Genomic DNA, 18,586 nt, shown 5'->3' on the forward strand with positions numbered 1-18,586 from the left:
AAGTAGTACTTTGTTCTATTGTGTTTTGTTATGTTATATGTAACATTTTACATGAAACTGAGAAAGTTGATTACATTCACACTGTAATGATTGAGAGCTAACAGTGGCTGCCAAAATATTGGTTCAGCAAACATGATGGTTGCCTCCAGTGTGTATGTGGCAGAACCACTTTAAGAGAATTGAAGAGAAAGCAGAGAGATAGTTGGAAAAATAACGTTTGGTTTATTGGGGCAATGGGAAAGCTAGAGAGACAGGAGGAAGGGCCTTAGTGCTGTTAAAATCCAATAAGGGATTTGTGTAATAAGAGCTTCACATTTCCCCTATTAATAAATGTGTTTTACCAAGTCAGCAACTTCAACACGAGCTCAGTTTTAGCCAAGTGAAAACTCTTATACTCCAGAATATGTCAGCATGATATAGCGGATTCTATTTTTAGCTTGCTAAGGAAAAAAAAAAAACATTTCTATTTTGCAAACAAACCAAAGTGAAGCAAATAATTAATAGTATGGCACAAGTGTGCACACACTTCATCTGTATTTACAAATATGCATTGCATACACATTTCTTTCATTCTCAATGCCCTTTAGCTGACATTTTTGCTGAGACTTGAAGCTCATCCAAGTGCTTTGCTTTTTCAAGGTATGCTAATTAAAAACTTGCTCAGCAGAATTTAATGTTGCAGTGTTATTTATACTGCTTTAAAATGGGTTTACCAAATAGTGACCCACAACCGTGCTTGTACTTTAACAAAACTATTTTTTAAACGGCTGTTATGTATTTAAACTTCATCATTATTCATAAGTGAAACATAGCTGTATGTGGCATTCATATTTTTCTTTCTGCTGGAAATAGTATTTGAATATGTGTCTGATTTTTTTTTTTTTTTTTTTTTTGCTGTTTGTGTGCTGACAGAAGATCTGTAAATCTTTCAGAGACTAAGCTGGAACATTGCCCAGATTTTTAAATTGGTATGGGAGAAGCAGTCACTCTGAAGAGTTAGCAGCCTAATAGAACTGGTATCTGCAATACATTGAGGCAGACAGAGCAATCTATTGTCATTGGGTGCTTTTGTGTCATCTGCTTCTTGGCATTTTGCAAATTGAGGCACCTCTTTCTCGAACAAGCTGATGATTACACGGGTGTTATTGTGCCTGAACCTTCCAGTCTTCATGCTAGTTTGCTTTAGATCTAAGTCCATCAAACAGTGCAGCCATGTTCACAATAGTTGCTATTAACGTAGGCATATAGTGACTACTTTGAGACTCAAGCATAGTACATGAATGCCCAGCAAATTGTGTTTCTCAAATGCCAGGTATGGCATATGCCATATACATATTTAATGAATGGCTTGGCTTAACTTTGACTATAAATTAGGCCATTGTCTTTATTATGTGTTTGACAATTAAGGTTTTAAATTGCAAAGGACTGCTGCAAATGAAAAAGCCTTATATTTTAAATAAATTAAGATTACAGTTTTTGGTGTGTGCATTTCCACTTTTCAACATATGTAAGAAACCTAACTTTTGTTCCCCATGAGGTTTTGCATATATGATTGGGAATAACAGAGTGGTATCACAGTTCCTTATATACAGTTCTCCTATTAAACTATAACTTGCAGTTTGGTTCACCTCAACAGCCTTCTCCTTTCCATTATCAGTTGTAACCCAGTAGGGTAGACTCATCTGTTTTATTGCAAATACCACCATAAAATAAAATAAGATTGCATTATTTAGTCTGATAGGATTGTTTACAGTGGAAGAACTGTATTGCCCTCCTATTGTAAAAAAAAAAAAACTGAGCAAATGTGCTTTTATTGTGGTACAATAAAAGATATATTATGTTTTATTTTTTGTGTTTATGTACGTCATTTAAAAAAAAAATAACTTTTTTATATTCCCTGCTTGTATGTGTGTTTTGCTTGGCGTCTGTCCTTGTATCTCAACAAAAGAATACCATTAAAGAGTTTTTCTGCTGGTTGAGTAAGACAGCTGCAGGTACTGGCACAACACAGGAATCCGTAATCATGAAGAGTAAGTAAAGCATATTGCAGATTTTTCACTAGAACAAAACACATCTGGCATAAGCTCTGCTAATTTGTTATCTGCGCATCATGAATAATGCACCAGCTACAGCTGGCACATCCTAAACCTATTTGCCAAGCTATGAAAGCGAGCACGTTTTATTTCTGAACACCTTTGTCTGTGTTTTAACTGGCTAGCTTTTCAAAACTCCTTAATCTGTATCATTCACAACTTTAAGGCAAGAATCAACCTAAAGCACACACAGCCAGTAGTGTATTGCTTTTTATATTGCCACTTTTATGCTGCCTGCGTTTTGTTTATCTGACGTTCAGGAGAGAACATATATTGCAGTTACCCAACGTTGTTAGATTTTCTAGCTCTTTAAAGGTTGATTCAATCTGAAACGATGGGCCACACTATAAGAATATATGAAACACACTGCATTCTAACAGGCAGAGCTGCTCATAATATGTTTTATACTGACATGAAAAATAAGCAAGAATTGCTCCACATTATTTTTGGTCACACTGATAGGAATATCTGTTTCATTTCAATAGTCCAAGTTCATTTGTACATTTAGACATAAAAATATAGCATAGAATCCGCATGAGCATAAATGAAATATATAGGCTGCGTTTGCTAAACTGCACAGATTTCTGTCTCTTCTTGTTCTGTGCAGATAATTATTTGCTGCACATTTTCCACTTCCCTAATACATCTGCCAGCCTCTATGAACAAATTTGTTTTCCAGATTGGGAAAAAAATAAAGCTAGTTAGGAGGATCAACTCGCTGCAACGTGGAACAGGTTCGGTAGAATGTACCAAACTCCTGTATCCCAAAACCTTTTAAAAGATATGGTTAACAAAACAAACTCTCAGGTTAAATGTTAAGGAATATGAGTAGATCTGATTTGCAATCATAGTTATGGTGATAATTACATGTCCTGTGGGAAATGAAGTGTTCAATTTGGTTTGCCCATACTTAAAATGTTGTCAGAACCTGACTCTGCCAAATATTATATTTGGTGCATGCCAAACAGAGAGGCAAGTATTAGTAACGTCTCTATTTTTCGGCTCCTCCCTAGTGACAATATGCATCATGGATGCAGAAGCTGGCCCTGGTAGGATCACGCGTTTCAGGACACGGTTTTAATGATTAATGGTTATTCCCACTGGGTTTTCTGACCATGACATTGCAAAATGTTGAAACAAATTCCTGCATTCACACAGCTGCCTTGCCACTCGTTGGGGCAGAGATTTCTTGTTCAGCATCTAAAGCACTGTAAAGACCTCAATGAAAAAAATCAGGGAGACTTTATAAACTTCACAGCTTATACAGTGGCAATTATAATTTGCAAATAGCCCCCAGGGAAGAGTTTAAAAAATAGTCTCTTTAAAAAATAAAAGCCTCCATTTTACATATACAGTACATGTAATTGTTACCTTTATTATTTGTTATATGTGTATGGTTTGTGCTATATTTACATTTCTGCATGAGGTTAGTTATCTTCTGGGTATGTATTTATTAATGAGTGTGTGAATTAATGTAAAGTTTTTCAAAACTGTCTGCCTGATCCACTCTAACCTATGTCACGTTTTCAGTGAATTTGTCTCTGTGCTGCCGTCATGCTGAGCAATTATTCTGTAGCCTACACTAATACCACTTTCATACTTCATATACCGGGTTGTTAACCCGGGATATTGCCGGGGCACAGGGCAGTATAGATAAGAAGATTCCCGGGTCGGGCGGGTTCATACTGCACCTGCCCGACCGGGGTTTTACAAAAAAAAAAAGTGTAAAAATTGATTTTAATTAATAAAAAATACATAACAAATGTTTACTTTACTTATTTTCAGCCAGCGGCGTCTCCGGTGCGTTGCCGGCTGTCAGGGGGACCTCTGGGTACTAAAATGACGTAATTTCTAGTCCATTAGAAATGACGTAATTTTAGTACCCAGAGGTCCCCCCTGACAGCCGGCAACGCATCGGAGACGCCGCTGGCTGAAAATAAGTAAAGTAAACATTTGTTATGTATTTTTTATTAATTAAAATCATTTTTTTTTTACATTGACATTTTTTTTTTTTACAGTATGAATGGTGAGACCCGGGAATTACCCCTCGCAAAATCCCGGGTCTAAGTCCCGGGATTTTAGACCCGGGATTTTGGGGTTGGACTATTCATACTGCACCAAGACCCAGGTTTTTCAGAGTGCCCCTGCAAAAACCCGGGTTTTTGGTGCAGTATGAATGGGGTATAATAAGCCTCAAACAGGGCGAAAAGGCTTCATGTAAATGGGATTGTTTGTCTTGGTCAAAACAAATATTGACTTGAAAGGGTTACTATGTGAGTGGTGTTGTCAGTGAAGTGACCGCTCCTGTAATTCAATTACATATGTGTATAGTCACTAGGAAGACGCTTCTATCATCATGGGATTTGTCACTGTAGCACTGTGAATTCAGCAGCAACCTCAAACACTACTCTAATGAGAACCAACCAATTCAAAATTGTGTCTGCGTCAGTCTACCTACCATCAATAGGTACAAATCTTTCACAGACAAGTACTGAGACAATCTGCAGCAAGACTTCGCAGGACACCTAGTGCACTTTAAATTAGCAAAGTGGGACCGGTTCAATACAAATTTTTAATATAGGTGTTCATTGAATTAAAAAATAGATGTATTTCAAGCTAATAGAAAAGCTAGGGCGCTCTATTAAATAAGACCGTATAACAATAAAGAAAGTATTCGCCTAGAAACACTCCTAACGCTTGTACAATAGTAGCAGTCTATTCATGTCATCCATAGAGCATTATATTATCTTTTTAACTACTGACAAATTATGCAGCGCTGTACATTGAAGGGATTAGGCTATGACAGGAAATGCAAGGTAAATATAGCCCTGTCCAAATGAGCTTACAATCTAAGAGATGTGAGGAACACATGATGGGCAGCACAGTGGCCTAGTGGTTAGCACTTCTGCCTCACAGCAATGGGGTCATGAGTTCGATTCCCGACCATGGCCTTATCTGTGTGGAGTTTGTATGTTCTCCCTGTGTTTGCATGGGTTTCCTCTGGGTGCTCTGGTTTCCTCCCACACTCCAAAAACATACTAGTAAGTTAATTGGCTGCTATCAAAATTGACCCTAGTCTCTGTGTGTGTGTCTATGTTAGGAAATTTAGACTGTAAGCTCCAATGGGGGAGAGACTAAGTTAGTAGAATAACAATTGGTGGGGAAAGTGCGGTTGTCTGTTAGGCAGCAGCATTATCAGCCTCCAATAATAAAGCTTTCATTGGCGACTGGTATTTCTGAACAACAATCTGTGGCATAGTATGGTTAGAAAGAGGAGAGATAGCAAAAGCAGTAATCCTAAAACATTAAGCTCCTAGCAACCATAACTGTCCTTCACCATGTATCATAACTGAGTGTCCTTTATTTGTTGGTTCTAGAGCAGGCCTTTGGTTTTGTACAACATGAACACTCTGTCCATTGGGGGTAACTATATGTAGCACAGTGTTTTTTTCTTTAGTGTCATAATTGCTTCTGGAAAAAATTATAAACAACAATTTCTCGTAGAAGCTAACTCTAAGATAAGAAATGGTGCTCAATAGTGGGCATGAGAACAGGTGTTTTTTGTTTTTTTTTTGTTTTTCTTCTTCATCACATTGGCCTAGGTGCATATAAAATCCACAACTGATTTTTCTGTACAACGGACACCTAGTTGGACAGTGAAGCTGGACAGAAAAACTGTGACGGATCTTTCTTGGACTAGCCGTTGGTCACTTTCTAATGTCAGTAAAACAGCTAGAAAGTTACAGTATATATAATCTCTTTGAACAAGGAACCAAGTTGTCCTGTATTTTTATGTGTGTATAACCTGAATGATTTCTAATTAATGCACAACTTCCTATTACAATTATAGAGAAACAGAGGTCTAAATTCTACACTATAGTGTGCTCATAATATAACAAGTTGCTACAATTTGCATGTCTGATAATCTAGAGTGTTCATAGTGTTTGCCCTTTTAGCTGCAAAATAAATGCAGTAAAGTGTCCCCAAATTGGGACAACATAGTCAATCTGGTATTTGACGTTCTCTATTCCAGAAAGACGTCCAGTTTGTGTACTGTAAATAAAGTGCAGAAACTAATGTAGATATATAATAACCACGCTGACTTGGCTGCATTCATGTGTTTAAAAAAAAAATGTTATTCAGAGAGCATACCAGGTGATGAGCGATGATTTCAACATTATAGGAATGGTATGAGGAGCTATATCTGTGCAATATGTACCCTACGGTGAGTCTGATGGTTCAAAACGCCTTATTGAAAACATAGCGGTTTCCCCAAGATCTGTTTCTGTCAAGTCCGTCACACCATGTTCTCTGCATTCAGACACAATTTATTTCTTTAAGGAAGGTTTAAACATATTCATAACGCATGGAAGTATGTAATTAAACTTGAAATGAGATTCATTTGCCATTACATTGTGGCTGATATATTTTGACTTCTGTGCACTTCAGGGCATTTACCAAAGTACACTATAAAATACTGTCACTAATAATATATACTTAGGGCCTTTTTCTTCAGAGATTTATAAATTAAGGTTATCCCTGTTTCGGCTTTATAAAGCAATTCAGTGTATTCATTATTATGTGACTCATTTAGGCAAAATGGACTTGGCATTTGATTAAACTTGTGTCTGCTTTCTGCCACAGATCCATTTAAATGGTTTGTTATAAAATGAATTGGCTTTTATTGCTGCTTGCTAAGTGGGATTATGATCATCAAGTGACCTCCAACTGAATCTGCAAACTTTATCCTCATGAGTCATCACAAGCCAAGGGTAAAATACTGGTGGATCAGGAAGTATTATAGAAGGTTTACACTGCAGCTGCATGTACAGATATGTTGTATGGTCTAGTAATTATACTATTAGCACTTGAAATTGTATAATGCTATTAGCAGAGATGTTGTTCACTTGAGAAACACTTGTGGAAAGTAATGGTAACATCACAACAAGATTTACAGTGTAATGCATGTTAGCACAAATATTTCTTATTTTTCTTATGTATTTTATTTTTCAGAATTCAATTGAATGAAGAGAAACATCACAATAAAGAGTTACACTCACAAGTAGAAACCACCCATGAGAAGAATACAGAGGTAATAAGTCAGGAGCATCATTCATTGGTCACCTCCTTTATTGCAGTAATGTGTTGTAATGATCAGCTGGGGATCGCTGGGCGGTAATTGAGGCAAAACAAAATCCCAGAGCAAGAACTATCAAAAATGGAGCAGGTGTAACTTGAGAGGTTATGTAGAGAGAGAGATCACAGGGATGAAATACACTGTGATAAAGGAGCAATGATATTAGAGGTTTCTTTGTCAATCTCCACCTCTGTATCTGGGCAGATGATGCTACAATACAAACTCTGTTTAAGTCCTTATGTTAAATTTTGATTTTTAATTTTCCACGTATATGTTTTTTCTAGTTGTTTGCAGGTTGAGAACACAAAATATTTTCCTACTCTGGTTTCTAAATTCTGGTCCTCTGAACCTCTAACAGTGCATGTTTTCCACATCTTCTGCTTACAGCACATGCGTGTTATTTAATGTCACATTAAGAGATCCACTGGTTGTGCTGCTAATTTATTTATTTGCGACTTGGTGAGCAGACCTGAAAACATGAATTCTTATCTGCCTCTGAGGCCCGAATTTGAGACAAAAACCAACGACTGTATAATACTTCTTGTATAAAAAAAAAAATTCTAATTGGATCTCTGAAGTAGGTAGCACATCTCCATTGTTTTTCAAACTGATTGTATTCCCTTTATTATCCACACAAGCACAATTAAATGACTCGCAGCATTGGGAGCCAGACAAAGACTGTTGGCACAAAGAACGTGAAAAAGATTTTCTTCTGCCGAAACTGTGCATATTCCCTACACACAGAAAAAAGTGCCCATGTATTCAGTTATGTTATGCAGAATTTAGAAAGGAAACCGTGCACGGTGTTAAACATTCTTTTTCTGTTTGAATAGCTTCAAAACTTGATAGCAGACTTGCAAGAAAAAAGCAAAAGACTTCAGCAACGTCTGGACCAAGCTGAAGAGCGAGCAGTAGAAGCTTCAAAACAGGTATCACAAAGAATCATATTTATGGTCCGTTATAGGTGTTCCAAGTTTGTATGTATTTACAAAATATCAACGTGATACGTGAACCAGAATATTCATATGAAGAAACAGCCTATTTTGCACAGACTGAATATTCAAAGTACAGTGTTTAATTGAAATCTTATACATCATACATTGGTACAGTAATTTAAATCACAATAATTTAGCCTTTCCAGTGAAGGGATGTGTTATGTAAATAACTATTGTGGTGGAAAAACACCAGTAGTCATTTGTTGTAAGTGATCATACCAACCCTTGTATTATATAAAAGCATACAATAAATATGTTTGCTTTGGGGCCATCCAACACAGTCATTATAATGGCTTTTTTTTCAGGAGCAAATAACAGCTGGTTATTCCTTTGAAATTTGTTTACATATGTATTACACATAGTACATCATAAACGTTATCCTAGGATAACAATATTTTGTTACGAGCAAAACATATATGGCTTAAATATATCTGGTAATTTTCTTAGGACAAAGCACACCAGCTTGTCTCTGTGAATTCATATTAGAGTATGTAGGAAAAAGCCATTTTATCCAACATAACAGTTGCATGTCTGCAATGATACGGTATTGACCTTAAATTGGATTTATGTATGATCTACTTATTCTCAGGGTGAGACTGACGTCTTAACATGACTGATGGCGGGTAGGATGTATCCCAATGACAGCTTTCTGACCAGTCTATAGGTCACAAGTGATAGACGCTATCACTAGTGACTTCTAGGCAAAAATACTCACCGTACTTACTACTCATTGTGCCAAACTTAAACAAATAACAGAAGTATCCAACGTATGCTGTTTCTGTAAACTTTTTGGTTTAATTATATCTCTCTTCCACATTAGTTCGGCTTTTTGGACATGGAGAAGGTGTGATAATTGTCTGGCTAAAGTCTTTTGCAAATTGAAACATGGTGTCCGTAAAACTATTGAGAGAATAAACAGGAGTAGTATCTAATTGCCAGAACAAAACAAATATAAACAAGATACAGTGTAGTACTCTTACTGCTTCCTGATTCCTAAGATCGCATAGATGGTGAATAGAAAGGGAGTGCCATGTTCCCAGTGTGTCTGGTGCAGCCTATTGCAGTGTACACGGACATTTCTCATATCTCTAATACTGCACTGTTAGAGAGTAGACCCCTGAGCAGTCGGACCCAGAGTATTGGAAGTTGAGACATTGACACTTTAAACTCCTGGAACAGGAACATCCAGAGAAGAATTGTTTATACTTTGATGTAGACCCAGTTTCAAGGCTCTATGGAGTGATGTGATTGATAAGGATCCTATCCTGAGTCTCAAGGATCTGTGCGTGAAAGACTTGACACATTTTGATAAGTGCCCTACACTAGTCCAGAACAAGTTCATTAGTCCGTTGCAGGCTTAAAGGAAACCTAAGAAACTGGTGGAAATAATAGTAATCTGAATGGTTGCCCAATATCTTGTGTTCGTAGAGGGTCTCGCGTCCAGTAAGACCATAGGTAATATATCAGGCTACTGAATGCTGCACACATCGTTACAGCTTTTTTTTTTCCCTTTACATATGTATATATTTGTATGTATATGTATACTGAATTTGTCTGTTACAATATTCCAAACCTAGGTATTCGATCTTTAAATTATTTATTGTTACTTGCTGTAATAGCGGCTGCTTTGGCATACGGGTAAAGCCCAGCATACCCTTCCAGCAATAAGCTGCTATATATTGGCAAAGCATGCTGGGGCTTGTAGTTTCACAACACCTGCAGTGCCACAGGTTAGCCAAGCCTGGTCTAGTGGGACAATCCCGATTTTTGGTGACTGTTCTGCCCAATCAAAGGTACAGGTCAAGACTCTTTATACACACACTGCATTCTTTACATACTACACTTTGGTGCTAGCTGTCCTTCATGGACTGACCACTCCCCCTCTAGTGTCTGGTCCCGCCTCTTTGATGGTTGGTCACACCCCCTCTGGTGAGCCCGTAGCGTTGCAGTCCCCCGGTGGGCCCTTCATGCCCCAGTCCGACACTGTACACGACTGAGCTACATAGTATCCCTCCTTTGGTCATTTTAGGCCATCCCTTGCTGGAAGGCTGTTAATTTAACAATATACAATCTCTTTAATACAGAATAGAACATATTTCCATTATTAACATTATTATTAAGTTAAGTATAAACACACACTCTATTTCTGGTATATTATTCAGTTTTACAAACATACAGGTCACGCTATACAGAAATTCCCAGACATCTTATTTTTTTGATGTTGTAAAAGGTAAGAAATAGGTAATGACAATGAATATTACATGCTTACAAATAAGGCAAGTCCTAAATAAGGTCTATTTATAGCCAGGAACTTATGAGTGTGAGCAAAATCGGATAAATCTTCAGACACGTGGTCAAGTGTGATAAAAATGTTATTTGGAGTTTGAATTTACCAGCTTGCAGAATACATCGTAAAATACCTCCCTGGAGCCACACACTCTCAATGCTTTATTTAGGAGAGCATTAATAACCTCTAAAGTGGCCAGAGGACAATTAGGTACAATCACACAAAGCAGCACTATCTAACCACAACAGTCAGCCAATACATCAGCCAATACATCACCTCAGCCAATATCCTCAAGAGCATTGTAAGCAGTGTATTGCGGTATATTGGATGATAACTATCTCAGAGGGTGACATAATATATAAGAAGCATCAAGTAATGTATCAATTCCATAATCTATTTACTGTTACAAATAAAATATTACACATTGCTTTGGGGAGTAAATCCAGTAGTGTGAGGCAGGAATAGAGTTGCTGTAAGAAATTATCACCAGGAGCCTCTGAAACTATGCAGGAAAAACATTACAATAAATCCAGTGTTGAGACCATTCTGTCATAACATGTGAAGTACTGGAAACTTATTGTTCTGCAAATCTCCATAAAATTAATTGTCTATAATAAAACTTTAAATTTAGTTGAGCTTGTAAACAAGATATTCCTATTATCTCAAAACCTGTCATTTTAATTTTATGTCGATTCATAAAAAGCCAGGTAGTTCATAGAATAAAAAAGATAAACTTTGCAAACACAGGTGTTCTGTGCTGCTGTATTAGTCACGTATATAGCCACACTGAATAAAATACTCCATGGAATTGAAAGAGGAAATACAATGTGTAAAATGTAAGGGTATTTGAGTTGTGGACATTCAGATATAGCACTGTTTACAGAACAGTGTATGGTCACGGACAACAAGCTATGAATGGTATTGCTGGCCACCAAGTCTAGATACACACCGTTTATTTCACAAACAAGAACAATTTAAGAAAGGAGAGGTGTTTTTTTAAGATGTATCCTTAGTAGGATTAAGTACAAAGCTGGAGGTCTGAGGAAAAAAATAAGGAGAAATAAAACTTTAGTGTTATGTGAGCTCAGGTATGTTATAGCATGTGTTTATTAACATTTATATAGGGGCAGCACTCTAAAACAAACAAAACTAAAAGTATTAATAAACAGGTAAATCCCACAGACAGCAGCTGTAGATCCTGAAGAAATATTAATGTTTGTTTATATAGCACCACATATTCAGCAATGCTGTACCGAGAATCAGGGGCAGATCTAGAATATATCTTTACCGAGGGTGATTTAGGGAGGGGGGGGGGGGATTTAGTCCCCGACCCCTTTTTGACAGCTAAGGCTGCATGTAGCTGCACACAATGTGCAGCTCCATTTGCAGAAACAGGCAGGGAGAGTGTGCTGCCTGGCTGCTCTGATTGTGTTTAAAACACAATCCGAGCACCTGGGCAGGACTCTGTCTGCCTGTCTCTGCTGAACGGACCTGTACATAGTGTGCAGCCGCAGGCAGCAAGTCCCTGCTAGGGGGACATTTTCCCCAATCGCCCCCCGCCCCCCCTCCCCCTGGATCCGCCACTGCTGAGAATATGTAATCATTCACATCAGCTCCTGCCCCATTGGAGCTTACAATCTAAGTTCCCTGCCACACACAGACTAGGGCCCATTTTTTGTCAGAAGCCAATTAGCCTACCAGTATGAAGGAAACCCACGCAAAGACAGGGAGAAACTTCACACAGATAAAACTGTAGCGGCTACAGGGCCTTATCAGATCTAATAAAAATATTTTTTCTCTTTCTCAACAAAGAACGATTTATGGTATAGTTTCAGAAATAGTGTAATGCAGTTTAAACAGTGAATATTTCTATGTCTGTGAACTGGAGTTCTCTGACGGAATTAAAGTATTCTTGTTAACAACAGTGATCACCCACATGTTAATAGGCCAAATCTATAATACAGTTTGAAGATTGTTATTGAGACACTGCGACCTTCTCCCTTGACAGAAAATGTGACAGCTCACTGAATTGTGTGTTGTTTACAGTAGAGATGCTAGCTGCAGTGTGTTTTAAGAAACCTCAGTGCTGTTATGGCAAATATTAAACATACATTTGTTCTACGTGGCATAGCTTACTTTTCTGTACAATATAGAAGAATGTTTGTTTTTAAATCTATAAATCAACATCAAGATAGGTAGAAAGATGGGCTGTAAAACCTATAATTGTCAACACATGTATATCATTAACATGCATTTCTTCAGTTTACAGTAAATGGCTCTATGTAACTGCTTTAGATATAATCTAACACATACCATTGCTATTTACCATAGCCTTCCAAGCAAAATCTAAAAGGCATGAATTATTACTAACAATTTACGTCACCAAGATATTTCTCAAACTACATAACCTAGATCTCTTGCTTGTATTCATATTTTCCACACAAATTATCACTCTTCTGGGAAGGCTTTCTGCTATATGTTGTCACATGGCTGCAGGGACTGTCATCCATTTGGTCACAGGAGTATTAGTGAGGTCATCATCATCATCACCATTTATTTATGTAGCGCCACTGATTCCGCAGTGCTGTACAGAGAACTAACTCACATCAGTCCCTGCCGCATTGGAGCTTACAGTCTACATTCCCTAACATACACAGACAGACAGACAGAGAGACTAGGGTCAATTTTGATAGCAGCCAATTAAACTACAAGTATGTTTTTGGAGTGTGGGAGGAAACCGGAGCACCCGGAGGAAACCCACGCAAACATTGGGAGAACATACAAACTCCACAAAGATAAGACCATGGTCGGCAATTGAACTCATGAACCCAGCGCTGTGAGTCAGAAGTGCTAACCACTGAGCCACCGTGCTGCCCCACGGTGTCAGTCACTGACATTGGGTGATAATTACTCACAGTCAGCATTACAATTCATCTTAAAAGTGTTCGAAGGGCTCTGTGCAGGCTAGTCAAGTTATTCCACACCAAACTCGTGAAACCATTTTTTGATTGACTTACCCCTTTTTTGCACATGGGAATTTTCGTGCTGAAAAAGTGAGAGGCCTTCCCCAAACAGTTGCCACAATGTTGGAAACATACAATTTTCTAGAATGTCATTGTATGCTGTAGTTTCAGTGAAGGGAAATCTTAAGGCTAAGTGGCCCAGGCCAAACCATGAAAAACAGCCACACTTCAGGTACGAAGCTGTCTCCTGGCATCCACTAAACCCAGATTTGTCTGTCAGACTGCCGGAAGGTGAAGCGTGATTTATCACTCGAGAGTAAGTGTTTCCACTGTTCCAGAGTCCAGTTACACCACTCCAGTTGACATTTGGCATTGCTCATGGTTATCAGAGTCTAGTATGTGTCTGCTTAGCCATAAAAGCCCAATCCATATAGAATCTATGTTTTAATTTGACAAATAGTCAAGATATACATACACATGATTCAAAAGAGTTTGTATTGTTACCATAAAGAAAGAACAGATAGCAATAAGTGAAAAAGTAGATGCTAATTAAAATATGGAATATCAATAAAGCTGCACATTAAGCAAGCTTTTGGTTTAATGCTGGTTATATACAGAACAATACATTTTACTCGCATTGCAAAATCAATAGTTGATATTTAAATTTTTCATACTTTTCTCATTACACGTTTGTTATCTTTTCTTTTTATGGAGCTACAAAGGGTCTGTAGCGCCATACATAGAAAACAGAACACTGCATACAGGGAAGTACAAAGACAAAAACAAAGTGCAATTGAATTGACAATCCGGCTGAGAACAGGTAGATAGGGCAGAGTGATATAAATGAATAAAGAAATGCTTGAGACAGAAAGGGGAAAGAAGAGAGGTGGGAGTGGACTAAAGTAGGATGGGCCTGGAGCCAGGGTTGTGGATGCACAACTAGCAGCACCAGCACCAGTAATGGAGGAGATAGAGGCAGGAGAACAGAGTCAAGGTGAGGAATGAAACTGGGGTGCCGGAAGCAACAGGAAGGTGACAGGAGGACGGCACAAGGAGTAGAGGAGTTACTCTAATAGAAAAGAGTAAGAAAATTAAAAACCAAAATGAAAATCTTGAAAGCCTAAAACTATGCTGGATCACAAGGCTGAATTACACATTTTCTCTTATTGCAATGAGACTAAATCTCATAAGATCTCTTTCTACAGATATATTTATGGGGCAGGTTATTTAACTACAGAAAATTTTTATCTCAATTATCATTTGATAACAAAATAAATGCAATATTTGATGTCGCACAATGCAATTTAGTTAGGCTGGATGAGGAATATTACAGTGCCCCCTATATTAAAAGTTATAGGAAAACCAGAAAATAAAAATCAAGATAATAACTCTGTCCTGTATCTTTTTGCTGAAAACACACAGTGAAATAACAAATCTTCACAATATAATAAACCTCAAGATATATAAATCAAATGAAACTTAATTTAAATTAAACATTAATTTATTGTATAAAATGGAAATACATTAGCATATACATTACACATTAAGTCTTTTAAGAGAGCTTGTTTTACTGGGTATACGTTACAGAAAATTACTGCAGATGCAATTTCTGTAATGATTTTACCAACGACAAAGTCCCAATGAGTATGCAGATCTATGTGTACACACTTACATGATTTACCTTCAGATCTCTGCTCTTCATCTCTCATAACCATTGTGACTCTGCATGGAGATATATGGACACTGCTTAGTTTGTACCCAGCTTTACTTGCCTTTTTTTCAACCCACTTAGTAAATGTAATTCCACATTATATACAAATTCTATTTATCTTGCTGGTAATGGGGGGTAATTAATGCTGGGAATTTATCAGATTTCCTTCCGGAACCCACAAATGGTGTTAGTAACTGTCCCCACTGGGGGTTTGTTCTGCCTTCCTCTGGATCCTAGTACTTAGAATGGTATATTTTCTTATTTTTTTCAACGTTGCTAACTATGTACTCAGAATCATGATGTAATATATTAATTACTTGGTTCATGTTTGATGTCATCACCACAACAGTAATTGCTAAAACCTTAGGGGGCCTATTTATTAAGCCTTATTTTCTTGTAGATTCCCAGAAAACTGCTGTTTTTGGGGAAGAGAGCATTTTACTTCCGAATCCATTGCAGTCCCCATAAATTTGTATTTTTTTTTATTGTCATAGAAGTCACCGGAACTGAGTTCTGGCACCTTTTTTCGATGGATTTTCCAAGTTTTTTTAAAATAACTTTTGAACATTTGATGTTTGGTCCACGTGGACTTGAATCGCCCTGTCGAGCGTAGCAGGTAGATGGCAAAATCATTAAAACGGTGCATGCGGGCTGCTTGTGTGTGGAGTCCGATACATGCATACTTCTTCCTCGCTGGTTGTGATGACACTGCTCGGCTTGTGGCGCTACTCAGCTTGTGATTGGTCGCGCACTGAATGCTTACTGCGGGGCGGCAACTGTTATGTTTCGTCATACAACGGACGTGTGTGGGTGTGTATAAAGTGATTGACTACGTGATGTGGGGATCCGCCACCTTTTTTCTTACAAAAAAGCACGACAAGTTCTGAAAATGAAATTACACATGTGGTAATGTGAACCAGCTCAGACTAGCGTACATTACCTTATGTGTAATTCTTCAGCTCTGCTCCGATGGAGACAGCATTGTGGTAGAGTGATCTTCGGATCCCTCACCGCATCTTACTGCTCTCCCCTCTGGTCACTATCACAAAGGAGGTCACTTTATGATGGTGACCATAGGAAAGATAGTATAGAGGTCTTTGCAGAAACAGCAGTTTTTTGTGACTGCTTTCTCTGTTGAAGATTTTTAATAAATACATACAATCTTTCAATCCTTATCATTGCGATAAGGATTGAAAGGGTTTGTGTTAAAAATGTGACCATTAATAAATAGGGGCCTAGGAAACAAATATAACATGCCGTAAAATGTATACTTATATGTTGGATGTGTACAAGTATACATTTGTGCCATGAGTATGTAATAAAATGTAAATTGGACAGAGATGCCTTTTGGAGTCTTTTTCTGTCCTTATAACTCTAAAATCATTTCTGTCACATGATGATTATGTAGCATATTGTGAAAATGAAACAAAGGATTGCTCTATGTAGGATCAAATTTATTCTGATTATTTTTTCTGCTTGCTGATAAACATCTCATCTCGGCTAGAAGGCAGCAGAGTCTTTAATGAAAGTGGCAGAATTTGCTGCAAGTTTATTGTCTAAAATAATAAAGGTTTTATCTTTTGTCTTGGCACTTATGTGATATTTGATATAAAATATTAAAGTAGTTTTCTTCTGTTTATATTTTATACATTTATTTAATGTGTATTCTGTATGATTTTGATCTAGTTTCTATATATGCATTTACCTGCTGAATATTTAGCATATACAAAGCACACTTTACTGGAGGTAAAATAGAGCAGTCACTGAAAATATCCTTTCCCCATAGCTATTGTTCCTCCCCGGTCACATGTTGCCACACGTTAATGCACATAAAATAAAGCCATATTCTATTTTCTGGTGTGATCTAGACGAGGAAGGGGTAGATTTATCAAACCTACTTTAAAAAAAAAAAAGGAGTTGTTGCCCATAGCAACCAATTAGGTTCTAGCTATCCTTTATCTAGGGCATTCTAGAAAGTGATAGCTACAGTCTGGTTGCTATGGGCAACTCCTACACTTCCTTTTTAGAAGATTTGCTAAATATACCCCAAAATCTTGTTATAGATAGGTGACCATATAACGCAGACACAGAGAACATTGCTTACCAAGTGTGGATTGGTGATGGCAAAAGCACAGTGGGCAACCACACACGTGTACAGAGGGCTAAAATATATTTGTCAGTAGCTTTCCAAAGTACTAATGACAGAATCACTAGATTTCTATAAAGACTACAGTATTTAGAGACTAATTCGAAACAAGTAGTGTTAGATGAACCATTGCTATTAGTACATGTGTGTTACAAGATACTTTATTCTAAATTTATTTAATGTAGTGAATGTTTGAGTAGATCATATTTCTATGATAAAACTAAAGTCAAGGTTAGTAATCCTATATTTGATCGGTGAATTTTCTAAATTCCTTTGTTTTAAATTAACTATTGCATATATTTTTTTTTCAGTTTAGTCGTGTTGTGTCCCAGAGGAGGAAAGCAACTCATGAACTGGACCTTGAGAATATCTAAAAATAAATGTACAAGTGTTCTAATTGGAATTATGTAACCTGCAGTACAAAGATGGCAGGAGATGAAGCATGGACGACTTCTGCAGTGCGGTGGAGAAGCTTTTGATTGGTGGATTAACAAACATGATTTTATAATGAGAACAAAAAGACATTTGTCACAGATTTATTTTTATATGTTTTTTTTACATTATTTGATAACTGTTTTGTAAAATTAAACCATTCATTATGAATTTCTTTATTTCTATTAACGCTTCTTCTGTCTTAGTCCTATAGCAAGACTGCTTACTCATTCACAACAAACTATTGCCCTACGTTATGTAGGGTGAAATTTCAAATTCATTTATATAGTTTAAGCACTTGTTTTCCATGGTGCAGTTTTTAGCAAGTTGTTCAGAGATATTCATAAAGTCATTTGGAAAATAAGGCATAATGTACTTATGTATTAAGGTAATATGCTTTTCTACTCTTATTCATATTTACAGCGTTGCATGGTGTACAGTGATACTGTGCTCCAAACACTTGCAGCTCTATGTACAGCACGTACTATCCAAAATGTAACAAAACTACAAATAAATAATTCATGTTGATTTTAAGTCAAAAAGTATTATAAAATAATACCATTTTATATCAAATGTATTCATTAATGGGTCTTCATTAGTATTCAGGAAAAAAGGAGTAGTCTAAGCCCCTGGTACTAGATGGAAATATAACTTTAGTTTTCATATGATGTAACTATTTTTTTTGAATTGGTTTAAAAAAATAGGTCACTGCAAGTGTTTAAAAAATGGACCTTAACATAGAGGTTAATAGGTGTGCATTATATTATATTGGAAGATGGTCCATTATTTATTAAACACTTATATCTTTGTAGCTTACCAACC

The 18,586-nt window shown here is 37.1% G+C and overlaps 1 protein-coding gene across 1 annotated transcript in view; it reads left to right on the forward strand.

Moving 5' to 3' along the window:
* The window catches only part of SCLT1 (sodium channel and clathrin linker 1), a 94,188-nt gene extending 76,249 nt beyond the window's left edge, over positions 1–17,939 (forward strand). The window contains exons 21-23 of the mRNA XM_075199888.1: positions 7,107–7,185; positions 8,064–8,159; positions 17,644–17,939. Coding sequence (XP_075055989.1) covers positions 7,107–7,185; positions 8,064–8,159; positions 17,644–17,706 — 238 coding nt within the window. The 3' untranslated portion in view covers positions 17,707–17,939. The remainder of the gene's footprint in view (positions 1–7,106; positions 7,186–8,063; positions 8,160–17,643) is intronic.
* The last annotated feature ends 647 nt before the right edge of the window (positions 17,940–18,586 follow it).

This window comes from Mixophyes fleayi, chromosome 1, assembly GCF_038048845.1.
Source record: "Mixophyes fleayi isolate aMixFle1 chromosome 1, aMixFle1.hap1, whole genome shotgun sequence".
Classification (NCBI taxonomy): Eukaryota; Metazoa; Chordata; class Amphibia; order Anura; family Limnodynastidae; genus Mixophyes; species Mixophyes fleayi.